The 24,091-nt window shown below is 38.9% G+C and overlaps 1 protein-coding gene across 16 annotated transcripts in view; it reads left to right on the top strand.

The window, feature by feature from the left end:
• Nucleotides 1-24,091, top strand: part of LOC103690071 (interaptin-like) — a 280,846-nt gene that overhangs the window by 43,059 nt on the left and 213,696 nt on the right. For 14 of the 16 annotated variants that reach the window (XM_063277012.1, XM_063277016.1, XM_063277015.1 and 11 more), the window contains 6 exons: nucleotides 1,076-1,149; nucleotides 1,542-1,635; nucleotides 12,280-12,353; nucleotides 12,745-12,838; nucleotides 20,302-20,375; nucleotides 20,767-20,860. The exons of the other annotated variants lie outside the window; for them this stretch is intronic. In XM_063277012.1, coding sequence (XP_063133082.1) covers nucleotides 1,076-1,149; nucleotides 1,542-1,635; nucleotides 12,280-12,353; nucleotides 12,745-12,838; nucleotides 20,302-20,375; nucleotides 20,767-20,860 — 504 coding nt within the window. The remainder of the gene's footprint in view (nucleotides 1-1,075; nucleotides 1,150-1,541; nucleotides 1,636-12,279; nucleotides 12,354-12,744; nucleotides 12,839-20,301; nucleotides 20,376-20,766; nucleotides 20,861-24,091) is intronic. 16 annotated transcript variants of the gene reach the window in all.

Genomic DNA, 24,091 nt, shown 5'->3' with positions numbered 1-24,091 from the left:
ATCCTACGAGTACAGTATTCAATAACAAGGAAAACTCACAGATAGAAAAAAGCATGCTTTCTAAAAAGGTACATGAATAGCAACATGTGAAGTAAACTTACTCCTATCTGCTACATGATGAGGAGGACAAAAACACAGTTTAATGCAGCATGTACTAATATGGCCTTATTTTTCAGAATTTGAGCATCAGTGGATCTACATCTGGCTATTTCTCTCAATATTATGACCTATCGTGTTGTTTCTCAATGCTTTTCTCTGTAAAACAGCTTAGCTTTTGAGCAGATGTGCTGACTCAGCACTTTTAACTCATTACTCAGTCATTGAAGACTGACAGATCTCTGAATTTGGTGCAAGCCTCGTCTATAGAAGTAGCTCCAGTCAGCCAGGGATTCACCAAAAAATCTTGTCTCAAACAAACTAAAAAACAAACAAACAAACAAACAAACAGATAAACAAACAAAAACAAACAGCCCTCCTCTCACCAAAACAATGTAGCACTTATTTTACCTTGGTTTTTTGCATATAAGAGAAGATATTTTCCACACGTAGATACACATGTCATGAGACAAATTACTTACCTATCTTGATGTTATTTATCTTCAAATAGCATTTAGTAAAACGTGCTTAGGGGCCATAATTTACTAAAGAACACAGTAGTAATTTATTCTTAGAGACATCCTAATATGTAATGTATACTAATATAAGTAATATTCACTTCATATTCAGTGAAGTGTTTCCTGAGATAAAATTGTATAAATTATTACCTTATGTAGTTTAGCATTTCTCCCCAATTTGGCCCATTATTGCAATTTCAGTAACAGATAAAATTTAATTGTTAAATAGCACAATTTATTCTGATATTAGAATTACCAGCTATCCTCATTTTAGGCTCTATGGCCGTGAGAGTCCTATTGTGACAGCTGTTGACTACAGTTTCCACAGAGTCACAGTAAATACATGGAAGGGAAGAAACTTTCATATTTCCTGAGAGAATCGAACATAGTGCAGGACTGCAGAACTGCAGGATTGCACAGCATGTTTTAGACTATGACTAACATATTTATCTTCCATTTAGGCCCAGGAGTTTAGATCCCAGTCACGAAAAGATACTGCAAGTAGTGAAGAGGACATGCTGGAGCAGCTAGAGAGGTACAATGGAAAGCAATATGGCCAGGAAATTGAGAGCCCATAAAGGAAATAAGCAGTACAAGATGAAGTCATAGCATTTCTGATAAGAGTCCTTTCTGGTGCCATTGAAACGTTCCTGCCTGAGGTTGTTTGAATTATGGACCTGCATGCTGGGTTGGGGTTCAGCAGTATGCATGCTTTATATGTTCATTTACCACATGCACAGACATAGAAATGCATACTTTTAACCTTATCTCAAAAGTTGCTGTGTGGACAACATTGCACAGCCAGAAAAATGATGGTTACCAAGCCATTCACTTGAATAATTTTAAATAAGTATCTAAATGTTTCAGGAGCTCTTTGTTGGGTTTAATTTATCTGTGATCCTAATTATTTTACAATATGGTTTTCAGTTCGAAATATGACTTTCTGCAACCAAAAGTTAAAACAGGATGTCGAACAGAAGAATTAGAACATCCTCACATGAACTCGGGTGGTAAAAGTTGGGTAAGTGAGTTGTATTCAGAATACCATTTTTCTTCAAGTAGGGCTGTATAGTAGTATTTCAGGCACCATGAGAAATATGTCAAGAGCAACAGCAGGCATATTCAGTCTGCAAACATATGTGCAGAACTCCAGTGAACACAAATGAAACAATGAATATATTGCACAATTTTGAAATGATACATTTTTCAAATTAGATTTAAGTAATCATTTGTGTGTACTGTCACGTGACTGCTCTAGTGAGTGTGGAAGAGAGAGAACAAGTTGTGGAACTTGGTTCTTTCCTCACACTGTGTGTGTTCCTGGGAATAAACTCTGATCAACAGGGAGGCTTGGTGTCAACCACCTATAACCATGAAGCTCTCTTGTCTGTCTGAGATATACATACGTGTACATATATTTTGTTGAACCGCTAATAACTTTAAAACTGATGTCTCTATCTGTGAAACTCACCCATAGCGATAATTTTTTAATTAATTTTTTTGTTTTCATTTTTTATTAGATATATTTCTTTATTTACATTTCAGAACTTATTCTGCTTCCCAGTTTCCTGTCCATAAGCAACCATTCCCTCCCCTCCGTCACCCCCATAGTGTAGTGAACAGTTCAGACGCCCCTTTTTGCCACCCCTCCACACTCTGCTGCACTGGGAGTGCAACCTTGGCAGTACCAAGGGCTTCCACTTCCCCTTGTGCCCCAACAAGTCAATTCCTTGTTAGATATGAGTTGGAGCCCTGGGTCAGTCTGTGTATAGTCTTGGTGTAGTTGTTTAGTTACTGGAAGCTCTGGTTGGTTGGCAGTATTATATTTATGTGGTTGCAAGCTTCTTCAACTCTTTCAATACTTCCTCTGACTCCTCCAAAGGTTGCCATATTCTCAGTTCAGTGGTTTGCTGCTAGCATTGACCTCTGTATTGGACATGGTGTGGATGTGTCACTCAGGAGAGACCTATGTTCGGTTCCTTTCAGCATGCATTTTCTAGCTTCATGATTCTTATGTAGTTTGGGTGGCTGTATATAATTGGGCCACATGTGGTGCAGGCTATGAAGGGCTGTTCTTTGAGTCACTGTTCTAAACTTTGCTTGCATATCCCTTCTTATGGATTATTGCCCCCTATTAAGAGGAGCGTGAGCATCTGCATTTTGGTCATCCTTCTTCATGAGCCTCCAGTGGCCTGTGGATTGCATCTTGGGTAATTTGTGGTTCTTGGCTAATATCCACTTATCAATGAGTGCAAGAGAAGTGTGTTTTTCTGTGATTGTGTAAACTCACTCAGGATGATATTTTCTAGTTCCATTTGCCTATGAATTTCATGAAGTTATTGTTTTTCGTAGCTGAGTAGTACTCCATTGTGTAGATGTACCACATTTTTTTGAATCCATTCCTCTGTTGAAGGGCATCTGGGTTCTTTCCACCTTCTGTCTATTATAAATAAGGCTGCTATGAACACAGTGGAGCATGTGTCTTTGTTGTATGTTAGAGCATCTTTTGTGTAGATGCCCAAGAGTGATATATAGCCATGTCCTCAGGTAGTGGAATATCCAATTTTCTAAGGAACCTCCAGACTGATTTCCAGAGTGGTTGAACCAGTTTGTGGTCTCACCATCATTGGAGGAGTGTTCATCTTTCTACACATCCTCACAAGCATCTGCTGTCACCTGAGTTTTTGATCTTAGCCATTTTGACTTGTCTGAGGTGGAATATAAGAGTTGATTTGATTTGCATTTCCCAGATGAGGAAGGAAGTTGAACATTTCTTTAGGTGATTTTTGGCCATTCGATATTCCTCAGCTTGAATGTTTTCTTTATCTCTGTACTCCATTTTTAATATGGTTATTTGGCTCTCTGCAGTCTAAATTCCTGGGTTCTTTGTATGTTTTGGGTATTAGCCTTCTATCAGATGTAAGATTGGTAAAGACATTTTTCCAATCTCTTGTTTGCCATTTTGTCCCAATGACAGTGCCTTTTGCTTTCCAAAAGCTTTGCAGTTTTATGAGGTCCCTTTTGTTGATTCTTGATAGAGCATGAGCCATTGCTGTTTTGTTTAGGAAAATTTCCCCAGTGCCCATGTGTTCAAGACTCTTCCCCACTTTTTCTTCTATTACTTTGAGGGTATCTAGTTTGATGCGGAGGTCCTTTTTTACTTGGACTTAAGCTTTGTACATGGTGATAAAAATGGATTGATTTGCATTCTTTTACATGCTGACCACCAGTTGAACCAGCACCCTTTGTTGAAAACCTTATCATTTTTCCATTGCATGGTTTTATCTCCTTTGTCAAAGATCAGGTGATCATAGCCATGTGGGTTCATTTCTGGGTCTTCAATTCTGTTCCACTGATCTACCTGCCTCTCTCTGTACTAATACCATTCACATTTTAGAACTGTTCCTCTGTAATACTGCATGAGGTAGGGGATCGTGATTCCCCCAGAAGTTCTTTTATTGTTGAGTATAATTTTTGCTATCCTGGGTTTTTTGTTATTCCAAATGAATTTGCAAATTGCTCTTTCTATCTCTAAGAAGAATCGAGTTGGAGTTTTGATGGGTATTGCATTTAATCTATAGATTGCTTTTGGCAAAATGGCCATCTCTACTATATTAATCCTGCCTATTCATGAGCATGGAAGATCTTTCCATCTTCCAAGATCTTGCTCAATTTCTCTCTTCCATGACTTGAAGTTCTTGTTATAGAGATCTTTCACTTGCCTGTTTAAAGTCACAGCAATCTATTTTATACTATTTTTGACTATTGTGAATGGTGTTATATCCTTAATTTCTTTCTCAGCCTGTTTATCCTTTGAATAGAGGAAGGCTACCGATTTGTTTAAGTTAATTTTAAATCCCAACACTTGATAATGCTGAAGTTGTTTATTGGGTTAAGTAGTTCTCTGGTAGAACTTTTGGCATTGGTGCAGTACACCATCATATCTTCTGCAAATAGTGATATTTTATTTTCTTCCTTTCCGATTTGTATCCCTTGGACCTCCGTTGGCTGTCAGATTGCTCTGGCTAGGACTTGGAGTACTATATTGAAGAAGAAGTGAGTGGGAAGTACTTTTCTAGTCCCTAATTTTAGTCGGATTGCTTCTACATTCTCTCCTTTTAGTTTGATGTCATGTACTGGTTTGCTGTGTATTGCTTTTACTATGTTTAGATATTGACCTTGTATTCCTGATCTTTCTAGGACTTTTATCATGAAGAGGTTTTGAATTTTGTCAAATGCTTTCTCAGCACCTAATGAAATGACCTTGTGGTTCTTATATTTGACTTTGTTTATATAGCAGATTACATTGATAGATTTTCGTATATTAAACTATCCCTGCATCCCTGGGAAGAAGCCTACTTGAACATGATGAATGATTGTTTTGATGTGTTCTTGTTTTTGGTTTCCAAAAATTTTGTTGAATATTTTTGTGTCAATATTCCTAAGGGAAATTGGTTCAAAGTTCTCTTTCTTTGTTGGGTCATTGTGTGGTTTTGGCATAAGAGTACTTGTGGCTTCAAAGAAGGAATTTGTTAGTGCTCAATCTGTTTCTCTTTTGTGGAATAGTTTGGACAGTATTGGTATGAGGTCTTCCATGAAGATCTGATAGCATTCTGCACTGATCCCACCTGAACCTGGGTTCTTTTGGTTTGGGAGACCTTTAATAACTGCTTCTATTTCTTTAGGATTTACGGGGTAGTGTAGATGGTTTATTTGTTTCTTCTTTAACTTTGGTACCTGGTATCTGTGTAGAAAATTGTCCATTTCCTCCAGATTTTCCAATTTTGATGAGTACAGAGTTTTGTAGTAGGATCTAATGATTGTTTAAAATTTCTTCAGATTCTGTTGTTATCTCTCCCTTTTCATTTCTGATTTTGTTAATTTCGGTACACCCTCTGTGACCTCAGTTTAGTCTGGCCAATGCTTTATCTCTCTTGTTGATTTTCTCAAAAAACCAGCTCCTGGGTTTGTTGATTCCTTATATAGTCTTTTTCATTTCTACTTTGTTGATTTCAGCTCTGAGTTTGATTATTTCCTGCCTTCTCCTCTTGGGTTTATTTATTTCTTTTTGTTCTAGAGCTTTAGGTATGCTGTCAAGGTTCTGACATCTGCTCTCTCCTGTTTCTTTTTGCAGGCTCTCAGAGCCATGAGTTTTCTTCTTAGTAGTGCTTTCTTTGTGTTCCATAAGTTTGGGAATGTTGTATCTTCATTAAGTTCTAAGAAGTCTTTAATTTTTCTTTATGTTTTCCTTGACCAAGTTGTGATTGAGGAGAGCAGTGCTAATCCTCCATGCATATGTGGGCTTTCTGTCATTATTGTGGTTATGCAGACCAGTATTAGTGCATGCTGTTCTTTTAGGATGCATGGGATTATTTCTATCTTTTTGTAACTGTTGAGGCCTGTTTTGTGGCAGAGTATAGGGTTAATGTTGGAGTAGGTTCCAGTAGGTGCTGAGAAGAAGGTCTATCCTTTTGTTTTAGGTTGGAATGTTCTATAAATATCTGTTAAATACATTTGGTTTATAACTTCTTTTAGTTTCTCTATGTCTCTGTATAATTTCTGTTTCCATGATCTGTCTAGTGATGAGAGTGGAGTGTTAAAATCTCCTACTATTTTCATGTGATGTGCAGTGTGTGCTTTGAGCTTTAGTAAGGTTTCTTTTAAGAATGTACATGCCCTTGCATTTGGAGGAATGAAAATTAGGATTGAGAGTCCATCTTGGTGTATTTTTCCTTTGATGAATATGAAGTGCCCTTCCCGATCTTTTTTAATGGCTTTTGGTTGAAAGTCAATTTTGTGCAAAACAAAACAACCCTGAGATTTCACCTCACACCAGTGAGAATGGCTAAGATCAAAAACTCAGGTGACAGCACATGCTGGCAAGGATGCGGAGAAAGAGGAACACTCCTCCATTGTTGGTGGGATTGCAGACTGGTACAACCATTCTGGAAATCAGTCTGGAGATTCCTCAGAAAATTGGACATTGAACTGCCTGAGGATCCAGCTATACCTCTCTTGGGCATATACCCAAAAGATGCCCTAACATATAAAAAAGACACGTGCTCCACTATGTTCATCGCAGCCTTATTTATAATAGCCAGAAGCTGGAAAGAACCCAGATGCCTTTCAACAGAGGAATGGATACAGAAAATGTGGTACATCTACACAATGGAATATTACTCAGCTATCAAAAACAATGACCTTGTCCCAAACCCCGTGGGAGAGAGACCTCACCGCCTGATCAGGTGGGCACTCCTGAGGCTGCAGAGCGGAGGAGACCACCAACACTGCCCACCCCTGCCCACATCCCTGGCCCAAGAGGCAACTGTATAAGGCCTCTGGGTTCCCGTAGGGGAGGGCCCAGGAGCGGCAGGACCCCTGCGCCTGAGACACCGCCGCAACCTGAAGGAAACAGACCGGATAAACAGTTCTCTGCACCCAAATCCCGTGGGAGGGAGAGCTAAACCTTCAGAGAGGCAGACACGCCTGGGAAACCAGAAGAGACTGCACTCTGTGCACATCCAGATGCCAGAGGAAAACACCAAATGTCATCTGGAACCCTGGTGCACGGAGGCTCCCGCAAAGGGCGCAGATCTTCCCGGTTGCTGCCGCTGCGGAGAGGACTTGGGCAGTGCCCCACGGGCGGGCTTGGGCCTTGGAACCACAGGTGGGACCAACTTTTCCCCTGCAGGAGACCTGCCTGGTGAACTCAAGACACAGGCCCACAGGAACAGCTGAAGACCTGTAGAGAGGAAAAACTACACGCCCGAAAGCAGAACACCCTGTCCCCATAACTGGCTGAAAGAAAACAGGAAAACAGGTCTACAGCACTCTTGACACACAGGCTTATAGGACAGTCTAGCCAGGGTCAGAAATAGCAGAACAAAGTAACACTAGAGATAATCTGATGGCGAGAGGCAAGCACAGGAACCCAAGCAACAGAAACCAAGACTACATGGCATCATCGGAGCCCAATTCTCCCACCAAAGCAAACACGGAATATCCAAACACACCAGAAAAGCAAGATCTAGTTTCAAAATCATATTTGATCATGATGCTGGAGGACTTCAAGAAAGACATAAAGATCTCCCTTAGAGAACAAGTAGAAGCCTACAGAGAGGAATCGCAAAAATCCCTGAAAGAATTCCAGGAAAACACAATCAAACAGTTGAAGGAATTAAAAATGGAAATAGAAGCAATCAAGAAAGAACACATGGAAACAACCCTGGACATAGAAAATCAAAAGAAAAGACAAGGAGCTGTAGATACAAGCTTCACCAACAGAATACAAGAGATGGAAGAGAGAATCTCGGGAGCAGAAGATTCCATAGAAATCATTGACTCAACTGTCAAAGATAATGTAAAGCAGAAAAAGCTACTGGTCCAAAACATACAGGAAATCCAGGACTCAATGAGAAGATCAAACCTAAGGATAATAGGTATAGAAGAGAGTGAAGACTCCCAGCTCAAAGGACCAGTAAATATCTTCAACAAAATCATAGAAGAAAACTTCCGTAACCTAAAAAAAGAGATACCCATAGGCATACAAGAAGCCTACAGAACTCCAAAAAGATTGGACCAGAAAAGAAACACTTCCCGTCACATAATTGTCAAAACACCAAACACACAAAATAAAGAAAGAATATTAAAAGCAGTAAGGGAAAAAGGTCAAGTAACATATAAAGGCAGACCTATCAGAATCACACCAGACTTCTCGCCAGAAACTATGAAGGCCAGAAGATCCTGGACAGATGTCATACAGACCCTAAGAGAACACAAATGCCAGCCCAGGTTACTGTATCCTGCAAAACTCTCAATTAACATAGATGGAGAAACCAAGATATTCCATGACAAAACCAAATTTACACAATCTCTTTCTACAAATCCAGCACTACAAAGGATAATAAAGGGTAAAGCCCAACATAAGGAGGCAAGCTATACCCTAGAAGAAGCAAGAAACTAATCATCTTGGCAACAAAACAAAGAGAAGAAAAGCACACAAACATAACCTCACATCCAAATATGAATATAACAGGAAGCAATAATCACTATTCCTTAATATCTCTCAACATCAATGGCCTCAACTCCCCAATAAAAAGACATAGATTAACAAACTGGATACGCAATGAGGACCCTGCATTCTGCTGCCTACAGGAAACACACCTCAGAGACAAAGACAGACACTACCTCAGAGTGAAAGGCTGGAAAACAACTTCCCAAGCAAATGGTCAGAAGAAGCAAGCTGGAGTAGCCATTCTAATATCAAATAAAATAAATTTTCAATTAAAAGTCATCAAAAAAGATAAGGAAGGACACTTCATATTCATCAAAGGAATAATCCACCAAGATGAACTCTCAATCCTCATCTTCAGTTGGTTTATATACAAGTGTGCAATTTCTAGGCTTGAAAGTAAAATGATGCTATCTGGTGCTGGATAGAGGAGCCTTATTTTTTATTATGGCAGCTTGCTATTTTTGTAACATGGTGATTTGGTTGAACACAATAAAGTACAGTAGTAACTGATCTCCCCTTCTTCCTGGATGAGTGAGGAGATGATTAAATGTTGATGTCAGCATCCTTGACCATATTCAGATGAGCTTCTGCTTCTGTTGAAAGGATGCTGTGTTTGATTGTGGTCTGAAGCTTTGAAGCACTACTTGGCATCTCCTTCCTTGGAGGTCTCACTGTTTAAACATAACAGATTTGATAGCTTGTTGGTAAGGTGAGGTCCAGCTTGTCTCCACTAGGTCATCTTCATGTGAATCCAGTGGTTATACGGTTTTGTTCTAGGGATATTTCATTTTTTTAATAACGGTTTTAGCTGACATTCATGGAGAGAATGAATCCTTAGAACTGTGCCACTAGTGAAAGGAAATCCTGTCTAGAGTATGTTTCTTTACAAAGCTGTGTCACACCATCCTTTGGGCCCTCTGCTGGAAAAGTAGAATCAAGTCTCAAATAAGGCCTTTTAAATTGTATCCTCTAGTATTATAGATGTAGGACAGTACTGTATCATACCTCTGTGGATGTAAAACAGATTGTACCTGCTTTATGATACGTAGTAGTGACCGTGCTTTATCAGAGCTGTTTTTAATGATGTTGCTCAGAATGTTTTCTTTCCAGATGATGATTGAGAAGCTAATTTAAAAAAAAATGGTGCCAGGTACCACAAGAGTAACAGAACTGTGCTGTTTTCTCGGGTTTTGTTTTTTTACATTTTTTTTTAAATGGAGTGTGCTGGATGTCTCTAAAGTTTTGTTCAGATGACTGCAGAACCTGGAAAACCTGTTGCTGCTGTTGATGCATAACACACTGCTATTATTGGTCTTTTAATATAAATATAAATATATATATATATATATATATATATATAAAACAATGACCTTATGAAATTCATAGGCAAATGGTCGGAACTGGAAAATATCATCCTGAGTGAGGTTACCCAATCACAGAAAAACACACATGGTATGCACTCATTGATAAGTGGCTATTAGCCCAAATGCTTGAATTACCCTAGATGCCTAGAACAAATGAAACTCAAGACGGATGATCAAAATGTGAATGCTTCACTCCTTCTTTAAAAGGGGAACAAGAATACCCTTGGCAGAGAATAGAGACGCAAAGATTAAAACAGACACAGAAGGAACACCCATTCAGAGCCTGCCCCACATGTGGCCCATGCATATACAGCTATCCAATTAGAAAAGATGGATGAAGCAAAGAAGTGCAGGCCGACAGGAGCCAGATGTAGATCTCTCCCGAGAGACACAGCCAGAATACAGCAAACACAGAGGCGAATGCCAGCAACAAACCACTGATTTGAGAATAGGACCCCCGTTAAAGGAATCAGAGAAAGAACTGGAAGAGCTTGAAGGGGCTCGAGACCCCATATGTACAACAATGCCAAGCAACCAGAGCTTCCAGGGACTAAGCCACTACCTAAAGGCTATATATGGACTGACCCTGGACTCTGACCTCATAGGTAGCAATGAATATCCTAGTAAGAGCACCAGTGGAAGGGGAAGCCCTGGGTCCTGCTAAGACTGAACCCCCAGTGAACTAGATTGTTGGGGGGAGGGCGGCAAGAGGGGGAGGATGGGGAGGGGAATACCCATAAAGAAGGGAGGGGGAGGGGGATGTTTGCCTGGAAACCGGGAAAGGGAATAACACTCGAAATGTATATAAGAAATACTCAAGTTAATTTAAAAAAAAGATTAAAAAAAATAAATAATGTAACACACAAGAGAAAAAAAAAAAACAAAAACAAAAACAAACTAGCACAAGAAAAAAAAAAGAAAGTCAATTTTGTTTGATGATAGGATGGCTACTCCAGTTTTTTATTTAGGCCATTTGATTGGAAAGTTGTTTTCCAGCGACTTATTCTGAGGTAGTGTCCTTCTTTGTCACTGAGGTGTGTTTCCTGCATGCAGCAAAATTCCTTAACCCCAGTTTTCCTGTTTGTTCTCTGAGCTTGAGGGAGCAGTCCTGACTTCCTAGATTAACAGCTACCCCTGGTCGTGTGAACCAGTATAGTCTTATGGATTAGTCAGATCATCAGATTATTTATACTCTGAACGTTAAGAAAAATCCTATGAGTACAGTATTCAATAACAAGGAAAAGCCACAGATAGCATGTTTTCTAAAAAGGTACATGAATAACAACATGTGAAGTAAACTTACTCCTATCTGCTACATGAGGAGGAGGAGGACAAAAACACAGTTTAATGCAGCATGTACTAATTTGACCTTATTTTTCAGAAATTGTGCATCAGTGGTTCTACATCTGGATATTTCTCTCAATCTTATGACTTATCCTGTTGTTTCTCAATGCTTTTCTCTGTAAAACAGCTTAGCTATTTAGCAGATGTCCTGACTCAGCACTTTTGACTCATTACACAGGCATTGAAGACTGACAGATCTCTGAATATGGGGCATGCTTCCTCTACAGAAATAGTTCCAGTCATCCAGGGATTCACCAAAAAAATCTCGTCTCAAGCAAACCAAAAAACAAACAAACAAACGAACAAACAAATAAACAGATAAATAAACAAAAACAAATGGCCCTCCTCTCCCCCAAACAATGTAGCACTTATTTTCCCTTGGTGTTTTGCATATAAGAGAAGATATTCTCCACACGTAGATACACATGTGGTGAGACAAATTGCTTACCTATCTTGATGTTATTTATCTTCAAATAGCATTTAGTAAAACATGCTTAGGGGTCATAATGTACTAAGGAACCCAGTCGTAATTTATTTTTGGAGACATCCTAATATGTAAGGTATACTAGTATAAGTAATATTCACTTCATATTCAGTGAAGTGTTTCCTAAGATATGTTTGTATAAATTATTACCTTATGTAGTTTAGCATTTCTCCCCATTTGGCCCATTATTGCAATTTCAGTAATAGATAAAATTTAATTGTTAAAAGGCACAATTTGTTTTGATATTACAATTAGCAGCCATCCTCATTTTAGGCTTTATGGCATGAGGGTTCTATTGTAAAAGCTGTTGACTACAGTTTCCATAGAGTCACAGTAAATACAGAGAAGGGAAGAAAATTTCACATTTCCTGAGGGAATCGAGCATAGTGCAGGACCGCAGAACTGCAGGATTGCACAGCATGTTTTAGACTATGACTAACATATTTATCTTCCATTTAGGCCCAGGAGTTTAGATCCCAGTCACGAAAAGATACTGCAAGTAGTGAAGAGGACATGCTGGAGCAGCTAGAGAGGTACAATGGAAAGCAATATGGCCAGGAAATTGAGAGCCCATAAAGGAAATAAGCAGTACAAGATGAAGTCATAGCATTTCTGATAAGAGTCCTTTCTGGTGCCATTGAGAAGTTCCTGCTGAAGTTGTTTGAATTATGGACCTGCATGCTGGGTTGGGGTTCAGCAGTATGCATGCTTCATATGTTCATTTACCACATGCACAGACATAGAAATGCATACTTTTAACCTTATCTCAAAAGTTGCTGTGTGGACAACATTGCACAGCCAGAAAAATGATGGTTACCAAGCCATTCACTTGAATAATTTTAAATAAGTATCTAAATGTTTCAGGAGCTCTTTGTTGTGTTTAATTTATCTGTGATCCTAATTATTTTACAATATGGTTTTCAGTTCGAAATATGACTTTCTGCAACCAAAAGTTAAAACAGGACGTCGAACAGAAGAATTAGAACATCCTCACATGAACTCGGGTGGTAAAAGTTGGGTAAGTGAATTGTATTCAGAATACCATTTTTCTTTTTCAAGTAGGGCTGTATAGTAGTATTTCAGGCACCATGAGAAATATCTCAAGAGCAACAGCAGGCATATTCAGTCTGCAAACATATGTGCAGAACTCCAGTGAACACAAATGAAACAATGAATATATTTCACAATTTTGAAATGATACATTTTTCAAATTAGATTTAGGTAATCATTTGTGTGTACTGTCATGTGACTGCCCTAGTGAGTACGGAAGAGAGAACAAGTTGTGGAACTTGGTTCTTTCCTCACACTGTGTGTGTTCCTGGGAATGAACTCTGATCAACAGGGAGGCTTGGTGTCAACCACCTATGCCCATGAAGCTCCCTTGTCTGTCTGACATATACATACGTGTACATATATTTTGTTGAACCGCTAATAACTTTAAAACCAATGTCTCTATCTGTGAAACTCACCCATAGCGATAATTTTTTAATTAATTTTTTTGTTTTCATTTTTTATTAGATATATTTCTTTATTTACATTTCAGAACTTATTCTGCTTCCCAGTTTCCTGTCCATAAGCAACCATTCCCTCCCCTCCGTCACCCCCATAGTGTAGTGAACAGTTCAGACGCCCCTTATTGCCACCCCTCCACACTCTGCTGCACTGGGAGTGCAACCTTGGCATTACCAAGGGCTTCCACTTCCCCTTGTGCCCCAACAAGTCAATTCCTTGTTAGATATGCAGTTGGAGCCCTGGGTCAGTCTGTGTATAGTCTTGGTGTAGTTGTTTAGTTACTGGAAGCTCTGGTTGGTTGGCAGTATTATATTTATGTGGTTGCAAGCTTCTTCAACTCTTTCAATACTTCCTCTGACTCCTCCAAAGGTTGCCATATTCTCAGTTCAGTGGTTTGCTGCTAGCATTGACCTCTGTATTGGACATGGTGTGGATGTGTCGCTCAGGAGAGACCTATGTTTGGTTCCTTTCAGCATGCATTTTCTAGCTTCATGATTCTTATGTAGTTTGGGTGGCTGTATATAATTGGGCCACATGTGGTGCAGGCTATGAAGGGCTGTTCTTTGAGTCACTGTTCTAAACTTTGCTTGCATATCCCTTCTTATGGATTATTGCCCCCTATTAAGAGGAGCGTGAGCATCTGCATTTTGGTCATCCTTCTTCATGAGCCTCCAGTGGCCTGTGGATTGCATCTTGGGTAATTTGTGGTTCTTGGCTAATATCCACTTATCAATGAGTGCAAGAGAAGTGTGTTTTTCTGTGATTGTGTAAACTCACTCAGGATGATATTTTCTAGTTCCATTTGCCTATGAATTTCATGAAGTTATTGTTTTTCGTAGCTGAGTAGTACTCCATTGTGTAGATGTACCACATTTTTTTGAATCCATTCCTCTGTTGAAGGGCATCTGGGTTCTTTCCACCTTCTGTCTATTATAAATAAGGCTGCTATGAACACAGTGGAACCTGTGTCTTTGTTGTATGTTAGAGCATCTTTTGTGTAGATGCCCAAGAGTGATATATAGCCATGTCCTCAGGTAGTGAAATATCAAATTTTCTAAGGAACCTCCAGACTGATTTCCAGAGTGGTTGAACCAGTTTGTGGTCTCACCATCATTGGAGGAGTGTTTATCTTTCTACACATCCTCACAAGCATCTGCTGTCACCTGAGTGTTTGATCTTAGCCATTTTGACTTGTCTGAGGTGGAATATAAGAGTTGATTTGATTTGCATTTCCCAAATGAGGAAGGAAGTTGAACATTTCTTTAGGTGATTTTTGGCCATTCGATATTCCTCAGCTTGAATGTTTTCTTTATCTCTGTACTCCATTTTTAATATGGTTATTTGGCTCTCTGCAGTCTAAATTCCTGGGTTCTTTGCATGTTTTGGGTATTAGCCTTCTATCAGATGTAAGATTGGTAAAGACATTTTTCCAATCTCTTGTTTGCCATTTTGTCCCAATGACAGTGCCTTTTGCTTTCCAAAAGCTTTGCAGTTTTATGAGGTCCCTTTTGTTGATTCTTGATAGAGCACGAGCCATTGCTGTTTTGTTTAGGAAAATTTCCCCAGTGCCCATGTGTTCAAGACTCTTCCCCACTTTTTCTTCTATTACTTTGAGGGTATCTAGTTTGATGCGGAGGTCCTTTTTTACTTGGACTTAAGCTTTGTACATGGTGATAAAAATGGATTGATTTGCATTCTTTTACATGCTGACCACCAGTTGAACCAGCACCCTTTGTTGAAAACCTTATCATTTTTCCATTGCATGGTTTTATCTCCTTTGTCAAAGATCAGGTGATCATAGCCATGTGGGTTCATTTCCGGGTCTTCAATTCTGTTCCACTGATCTACCTGCCTCTCTCTGTACCAATACCATTCACATTTTAGAACTGTTCCTCTGTAATACTGCATGAGGTAGGGGATCGTGATTCCCCCAGAAGTTCTTTTATTGTTGAGTATAATTTTTGCTATCCTGGGTTTTTTGTTATTCCAAATGAATTTGCAAATTGCTCTTTCTATCTCTAAGAAGAATCGAGTTGGAGTTTTGATGGGTATTGCATTTAATCTATAGATTGCTTTTGGCAAAATGGCCATCTCTACTATATTAATCCTGCCTATTCATGAGCATGGAAGATCTTTCCATCTTCTAAGATCTTGCTCAATTTCTCTCTTCCATGACTTGAAGTTCTTGTTATAGAGATCTTTCACTTGCCTGTTTAAAGTCACAGCAATCTATTTTATACTATTTTCGACTATTGTGAATGGTGTTATTTCCTTAATTTCTTTCTCAGCCTGTTTATCCTTTGAATAGAGGAAGGCTACCGATTTGTTTAAGTTAATTTTAAATCCCAACACTTGATAATGCTGAAGTTGTTTATTGGGTTAAGTAGTTCTCTGGTAGAACTTTTGGCAGTTGATGCAGTACACCATCATATCTTCTGCAAATAGTGATATTTTGTTTTCTTCCTTTCCGATTTGTATCCCTTGGTCCTCCGTTGGCTGTCAGATTGCTCTGGCTAGGACTTGGAGTACTATATTGAAGAAGAAGTGAGTGGGAAGTACTTTTCTAGTCCCTAATTTTAGTCGGATTGCTTCTACATTCTCTCCTTTTAGTTTGATGTCATGTACTGGTTTGCTGTGTATTGCTTTTACTATGTTTAGATATTGACCTTGTATTCCTGATCTTTCTAGGACTTTTATCATGAAGAGGTTTTGAATTTTGTCAAATGCTTTCTCAGCACCTAATGAAATGACCTTGTGGTTCTTATATTTGACTTTGTTTATATAGCAGATTACATTGATAGATTTTCATATATTAAACTGTCCCTGCATCCCTGGGAAGAAGCCTACTTGAACATGATGAATGATTGTTTTGATGTGTTCTTGTTTTTGGTTTCCAAGAATTTTGTTGAATATTTTTGTGTCAATATTCCTAAGGGAAATTGGTTCAAAGTTCTCTTTCTTTGTTGGGTCATTGTGTGGTTTTGGCATAAGAGTACTTGTGGCTTCAAAGAAGGAATTTGTTAGTGCTCAATCTGTTTCTCTTTTGTGGAATAGTTTGGACAGTATTGGTATGAGGTCTTCCATGAAGATCTGATAGCATTCTGCACTGATCCCACCTGAACCTGGGCTCTTTTGGTTTGGGAGACCTTTAATAACTGTTTCTATTTCTTTAGGTTTTACGGGGTAGTGTAGATGGTTTATTTGTTTCTTCTTTAACTTTGGTACCTGGTATCTGTGTAGAAAATTGTCCATTTCCTCCAGATTTTCCAATTTTGATGAGTACAGAGTTTTGTAGTACGATCTGATGATTTTTTAAAATTTCTTCAGATTCTGTTGTTATCTCTCCCTTTTCATTTCTGATTTTGTTAATTTCGGTACACCCTCTGTGACCTCAGTTTAGTCTGGCCAATGCTTTATCTCTCTTGTTGATTTTCTCAAAAAACCAGCTCCTGGGTTTGTTGATTCCTTATATAGTCTTTTTCATTTCTACTTTGTTGATTTCAGCTCTGAGTTTGATTATTTCCTGCCTTCTCCTCTTGGGTTTATTTATTTCTTTTTGTTCTAGAGCTTTAGGTATGCTGTCAAGGTTCTGACATCTGCTCTCTCCTGTTTCTTTTTGCAGGCTCTCAGAGCCATGAGTTTTCTTCTTAGTAGCGCTTTCTTTGTGTTCCATAAGTTTGGGAATGTTGTATGTTCATTAAGTTCTAAGAAGTCTTTAATTTTTCTTTATGTTTTCCTTGACCAAGTTGTGATTGAGGAGAGCAGTGCTAACCCTCCATGCATATGTGGGCTTTCTGTCATTATTGTGGTTATGCAGACCAGTATTAGTGCATGCTGTTCTTTTAGGATGCATGGGATTATTTCTATCTTTTTGTAACTGTTGAGGCCTGTTTTGTGGCAGAGTATAAGGTTAATGTTGGAGTAGGTTCCAGTAGGTGCTGAGAAGAAGGTCTATCCTTTTGTTTTAGGTTGGAATGTTCTATAAATATCTGTTAAATACATTTGGTTTATAACTTCTTTTAGTTTCTCTATGTCTCTGTATAATTTCTGTTTCCATGATCTGTCTAGTGATGAGAGTGGAGTGTTAAAATCTCCTACTATTTTCATGTGATGTGCAGTGTGTGCTTTGAGCTTTAGTAAGGTTTCTTTTAAGAATGTACATGCCCTTGCATTTGGAGGAATGAAAATTAGGATTGAGAGTCCATCTTGGTGTATTTTTCCTTTGATGAATATGAAGTGCCCTTCCCGATCTTTTTTAATGGCTTTTGGTTGAAAGTCAATTTTGTGCAAATCAAAACAACCCTGAGATTTCACCTCAAACCAGTGAGAATGGCTAAGATCAAAAACTCAGGTGACGGCAGATGCTGGCAAGGATGCGGAGAAAGAGGAACACTCCTCCATTGTTGGTGGGATTGCAGACTGGTACAACCATTCTGGAAATCAGTCTGGAGGTTCCTCAGAAAATTGGACATTGAACTGCCTGAGGATCCAGCTATACCTCTCTTGGGCATATACCCAAAAGATGCCCCAACATATAAAAAAGACACGTGCTCTACTATGTTCATCACAGCCTTATTTATAATAGCCAGAAGCTGGAAAGAACCCAGATGCCTTTCAACAGAGGAATGGATACAGAAAATGTGGTACATCTACACAATGGAATATTACTCAGCTATCAAAAACAATGACCTTATGAAATTCATATGCAAATGATCAGAACTGGAAAATATCATCCTGAGTGAGGTTACCCAATCACAGAAAAACACACATGGTATGCACTCATTGATAAGTGGCTATTAGCCCAAATGCTTGAATTACCCTAGATGCCTAGAACAAATGAAACTCAAGACGGATGATCAAAATGTGAATGCTTCACTCCTTCTTTAAAAGGGGAACAAGAATACCCTTGGCAGGGAATAGAGAGGCAAAGATTAAAACAGACACAGAAGGAACACCCATTCAGAGCCTGCCCCACATGTGGCCCATGCATATACAGCCATCCAATTAGACAAGATGGATGAAGCAAAGAAGTACAGGCCGACAGGAGCCAGATGTAGATCTCTCCCGAGAGACACAGCCAGAATACAGCAAACACAGAGGCGAATGCCAGCAGCAAACCACTGATTTGAGAATAGGACCCCCGTTAAAGGAATCAGAGAAAGAACTGGAAGAGCTTGAAGGGGCTCGAGACCCCATATGTACAACAATGCCAAGCAACCAGAGCTTCCAGGGACTAAGCCACTACCTAAAGGCTATACATGGACTGACCCTGGACTCTGACCTCATAGGTAGCAATGAATATCCTAGTAAGAGCCCAGTGGAAGGGGAAGCCCTGGGTCCTGCTAAGACTGAACCCCCAGTGAACTAGATTGTTGGGGGGAGGGCGGCAAGAGGGGGTGGATGGGGAGGGGAATAACCATAAAGAAGGGGAGGGGGAAGGGGATGTTTGCCTGGAAACCGGGAAAGGGAATAACACTCATAATGTATATAAGAAATACTCAAGTTAATTTAAAAAAAAGATTAAAAAAATAAATAATGTAACACACAAGAGAAAAAAAACAAAAACAAAAACAAACTAGCACAAGAAAAAATAAAAGAAAGTCAATTTTGTTTGATGATAGGATGGCTACTCCAGTTTGTTTATTTAGGCCATTTGATTGGAAAGTTGTTTTCCAGCGATTTATTCTGAGGTAGTGTCCTTCTTTGTCACTGAGGTGTGTTTCCTGCATGCAGCAAAATTCCTTAACCCCAGTTTTCCTGTTTGTTCTCTGAGCTTGAGGGAGCAGTCCTGACTTCCTAGATTAACAGCTACCCCTGGTCGTGTGAACCAGTATAGTCTTATGGATTAGTCAGATCATCAGATTATTTATACTCTGAACGTTAAGAAAAATCCTATGAGTACAGTATTCAATAACAAGGAAAAGCCACAGATAGCATGTTTTCTAAAAAGGTACATGAATAACAACATGTGAAGTAAACTTACTCCTATCTGCTACATGAGGAGGAGGAGGACAAAAACACAGTTTAATGCAGCATGTACTAATTTGACCTTATTTTTCAGAAATTGTGCATCAGTGGTTCTACATCTGGATATTTCTCTCAATCTTATGACTTATCCTGTTGTTTCTCAATGCTTTTCTCTGTAAAACAGCTTAGCTATTTAGCAGATGTCCTGACTCAGCACTTTTGACTCATTACACAGGCATTGAAGACTGACAGATCTCTGAATATGGGGCATGCTTCCTCTACAGAAATAGTTCCAGTCATCCAGGGATTCACCAAAAAAAAATCTCGTCTCAAGCAAACCAAAAAACAAACAAACAAACGAACAAACAAATAAACAGATAAATAAACAAAAACAAATGGCCCTCCTCTCCCCCAAACAATGTAGCACTTATTTTCCCTTGGTGTTTTGCATATAAGAGAAGATATTCTCCACACGTAGATACACATGTGGTGAGACAAATTGCTTACCTATCTTGATGTTATTTATCTTCAAATAGCATTTAGTAAAACATGCTTAGGGGTCATAATGTACTAAGGAACCCAGTCGTAATTTATTTTTGGAGACATCCTAATATGTAAGGTATACTAGTATAAGTAATATTCACTTCATATTCAGTGAAGTGTTTCCTAAGATATGTTTGTATAAATTATTACCTTATGTAGTTTAGCATTTCTCCCCATTTGGCCCATTATTGCAATTTCAGTAATAGATAAAATTTAATTGTTAAAAGGCACAATTTGTTTTGATATTACAATTAGCAGCCATCCTCATTTTAGGCTTTATGGCATGAGGGTTCTATTGTAAAAGCTGTTGACTATAGTTTCCATAGAGTCACAGTAAATACAGAGAAGGGAAGAAAATTTCACATTTCCTGAGGGAATCGAGCATAGTGCAGGACCGCAGAACTGCAGGATTGCACAGCATGTTTTAGACTATGACTAACATATTTATCTTCCATTTAGGCCCAGGAGTTTAGATCCCAGTCACGAAAAGATACTGCAAGTAGTGAAGAGGACATGCTGGAGCAGCTAGAGAGGTACAATGGAAAGCAATATGGCCAGGAAATTGAGAGCCCATAAAGGAAATAAGCAGTACAAGATGAAGTCATAGCATTTCTGATAAGAGTCCTTTCTGGTGCCATTGAGAAGTTCCTGCTGAAGTTGTTTGAATTATGGACCTGCATGCTGGGTTGGGGTTCAGCAGTATGCATGCTTCATATGTTCATTTACCACATGCACAGACATAGAAATGCATACTTTTAACCTTATCTCAAAAGTTGCTGTGTGGACAACATTGCACAGCCAGAAAAATGATGGTTACCAAGCCATTCACTTGAATAATTTTAAATAAGTATCTAAATGTTTCAGGAGCTCTTTGTTGTGTTTAATTTATCTGTGATCCTAATTATTTTACAATATGGTTTTCAGTTCGAAATATGACTTTCTGCAACCAAAAGTTAAAACAGGACGTCGAACAGAAGAATTAGAACATCCTCACATGAACTCGGGTGGTAAAAGTTGGGTAAGTGAATTGTATTCAGAATACCATTTTTCTTTTTCAAGTAGGGCTGTATAGTAGTATTTCAGGCACCATGAGAAATATCTCAAGAGCAACAGCAGGCATATTCAGTCTGCAAACATATGTGCAGAACTCCAGTGAACACAAATGAAACAATGAATATATTTCACAATTTTGAAATGATACATTTTTCAAATTAGATTTAGGTAATCATTTGTGTGTACTGTCATGTGACTGCCCTAGTGAGTACGGAAGAGAGAACAAGTTGTGGAACTTGGTTCTTTCCTCACACTGTGTGTGTTCCTGGGAATGAACTCTGATCAACAGGGAGGCTTGGTGTCAACCACCTATGCCCATGAAGCTCCCTTGTCTGTCTGACATATACATACGTGTACATATATTTTGTTGAACCGCTAATAACTTTAAAACCGATGTCTCTATCTGTGAAACTCACCCATAGCGATAATTTTTTAATTAATTTTTTTGTTTTCATTTTTTATTAGATATATTTCTTTATTTACATTTCAGAACTTATTCTGCTTCCCAGTTTCCTGTCCATAAGCAACCATTCCCTCCCCTCCGTCGCCCCCATAGTGTAGTGAACAGTTCAGACGCCCCTTATTGCCACCCCTCCACACTCTGCTGCACTGGGAGTGCAACCTTGGCAGTACCAAGGGCTTCCACTTCCCCTTGTGCCCCAACAAGTCAATTCCTTGTTAGATATGCAGTTGGAGCCCTGGGTCAGTCTGTGTATAGTCTTGGTGTAGTTGTTTAGTTACTGGAAGCTCTGGTTGGTTGGCAGTATTATATTTATGTGGTTGCAAGCTTCTTCAACTCTTTCAATACTTCCTCTGACTCCTCCAAAGGTTGCCATATTCTCAGTTCAGTGGTTTGCTGCTAGCATTGACCTCTGTATTGGACATGGTGTGGATGTGTCGCTCAGGAGAGACCTATGTTCGGTTCCTTTCAGCATGCATTTTCTAGCTTCATGATTCTTATGTAGTTTGGGTGGCTGTATATAATTGGGCCACATGTGGTGCAGGCTATGAAGGGCTGTTCTTTGAGTCACTGTTCTAAACTTTGCTTGCATATCCCTTCTTATGGATTATTGCCCCCTATTAAGAGGAGCGTGAGCATCTGCATTTTGGTCATCCTTCTTCATGAGCCTCCAGTGGCCTGTGGATTGCATCTTGGGTAATTTGTGGTTCTTGGCTAATATCCACTTATCAATGAGTGCAAGAGAAGTGTGTTTTTCTGTGATTGTGTAAACTCACTCAGGATGATATTTTCTAGTTCCATTTGCCTATGAATTTCATGAAGTTATTGTTTTTCGTAGCTGAGTAGTACTCCATTGTGTAGATGTACCACATTTTTTTGAATCCATTCCTCTGTTGAAGGGCATCTGGGTTCTTTCCACCTTCTGTCTATTATAAATAAGGCTGCTATGAACACAGTGGAACCTGTGTCTTTGTTGTATGTTAGAGCATCTTTTGTGTAGATGCCCAAGAGTGATATATAGCCATGTCCTCAGGTAGTGAAATATCAAATTTTCTAAGGAACCTCCAGACTGATTTCCAGAGTGGTTGAACCAGTTTGTGGTCTCACCATCATTGGAGGAGTGTTTATCTTTCTACACATCCTCACAAGCATCTGCTGTCACCTGAGTGTTTGATCTTAGCCATTTTGACTTGTCTGAGGTGGAATATAAGAGTTGATTTGATTTGCATTTCCCAAATGAGGAAGGAAGTTGAACATTTCTTTAGGTGATTTTTGGCCATTCGATATTCCTCAGCTTGAATGTTTTCTTTATCTCTGTACTCCATTTTTAATATGGTTATTTGGCTCTCTGCAGTCTAAATTCCTGGGTTCTTTGCATGTTTTGGGTATTAGCCTTCTATCAGATGTAAGATTGGTAAAGACATTTTTCCAATCTCTTGTTTGCCATTTTGTCCCAATGACAGTGCCTTTTGCTTTCCAAAAGCTTTGCAGTTTTATGAGGTCCCTTTTGTTGATTCTTGATAGAGCACGAGCCATTGCTGTTTTGTTTAGGAAAATTTCCCCAATGCCCATGTGTTCAAGACTCTTCCCCACTTTTTCTTCTATTACTTTGAGGGTATCTAGTTTGATGCGGAGGTCCTTTTTTACTTGGACTTAAGCTTTGTACATGGTGATAAAAATGGATTGATTTGCATTCTTTTACATGCTGACCACCAGTTGAACCAGCACCCTTTGTTGAAAACCTTATCATTTTTCCATTGCATGGTTTTATCTCCTTTGTCAAAGATCAGGTGATCATAGCCATGTGGGTTCATTTCCGGGTCTTCAATTCTGTTCCACTGATCTACCTGCCTCTCTCTGTACCAATACCATTCACATTTTAGAACTGTTCCTCTGTAATACTGCATGAGGTAGGGGATCGTGATTCCCCCAGAAGTTCTTTTATTGTTGAGTATAATTTTTGCTATCCTGGGTTTTTTGTTATTCCAAATGAATTTGCAAATTGCTCTTTCTATCTCTAAGAAGAATCGAGTTGGAGTTTTGATGGGTATTGCATTTAATCTATAGATTGCTTTTGGCAAAATGGCCATCTCTACTATATTAATCCTGCCTATTCATGAGCATGGAAGATCTTTCCATCTTCTAAGATCTTGCTCAATTTCTCTCTTCCATGACTTGAAGTTCTTGTTATAGAGATCTTTCACTTGCCTGTTTAAAGTCACAGCAATCTATTTTATACTATTTTCGACTATTGTGAATGGTGTTATTTCCTTAATTTCTTTCTCAGCCTGTTTATCCTTTGAATAGAGGAAGGCTACCGATTTGTTTAAGTTAATTTTAAATCCCAACACTTGATAATGCTGAAGTTGTTTATTGGGTTAAGTAGTTCTCTGGTAGAACTTTTGGCAGTTGATGCAGTACACCATCATATCTTCTGCAAATAGTGATATTTTGTTTTCTTCCTTTCCGATTTGTATCCCTTGGTCCTCCGTTGGCTGTCAGATTGCTCTGGCTAGGACTTGGAGTACTATATTGAAGAAGAAGTGAGTGGGAAGTACTTTTCTAGTCCCTAATTTTAGTCGGATTGCTTCTACATTCTCTCCTTTTAGTTTGATGTCATGTACTGGTTTGCTGTGTATTGCTTTTACTATGTTTAGATATTGACCTTGTATTCCTGATCTTTCTAGGACTTTTATCATGAAGAGGTTTTGAATTTTGTCAAATGCTTTCTCAGCA

The sequence above is a fragment of the Rattus norvegicus genome, chromosome 17 (genome assembly GCF_036323735.1).
Source record: "Rattus norvegicus strain BN/NHsdMcwi chromosome 17, GRCr8, whole genome shotgun sequence".
Lineage (NCBI taxonomy): Eukaryota > Metazoa > Chordata > Mammalia > Rodentia > Muridae > Rattus > Rattus norvegicus.
The sequence above is the reverse complement of the archived record's forward strand: the minus strand, read 5'-3'. Positions and strand labels throughout refer to the sequence as shown.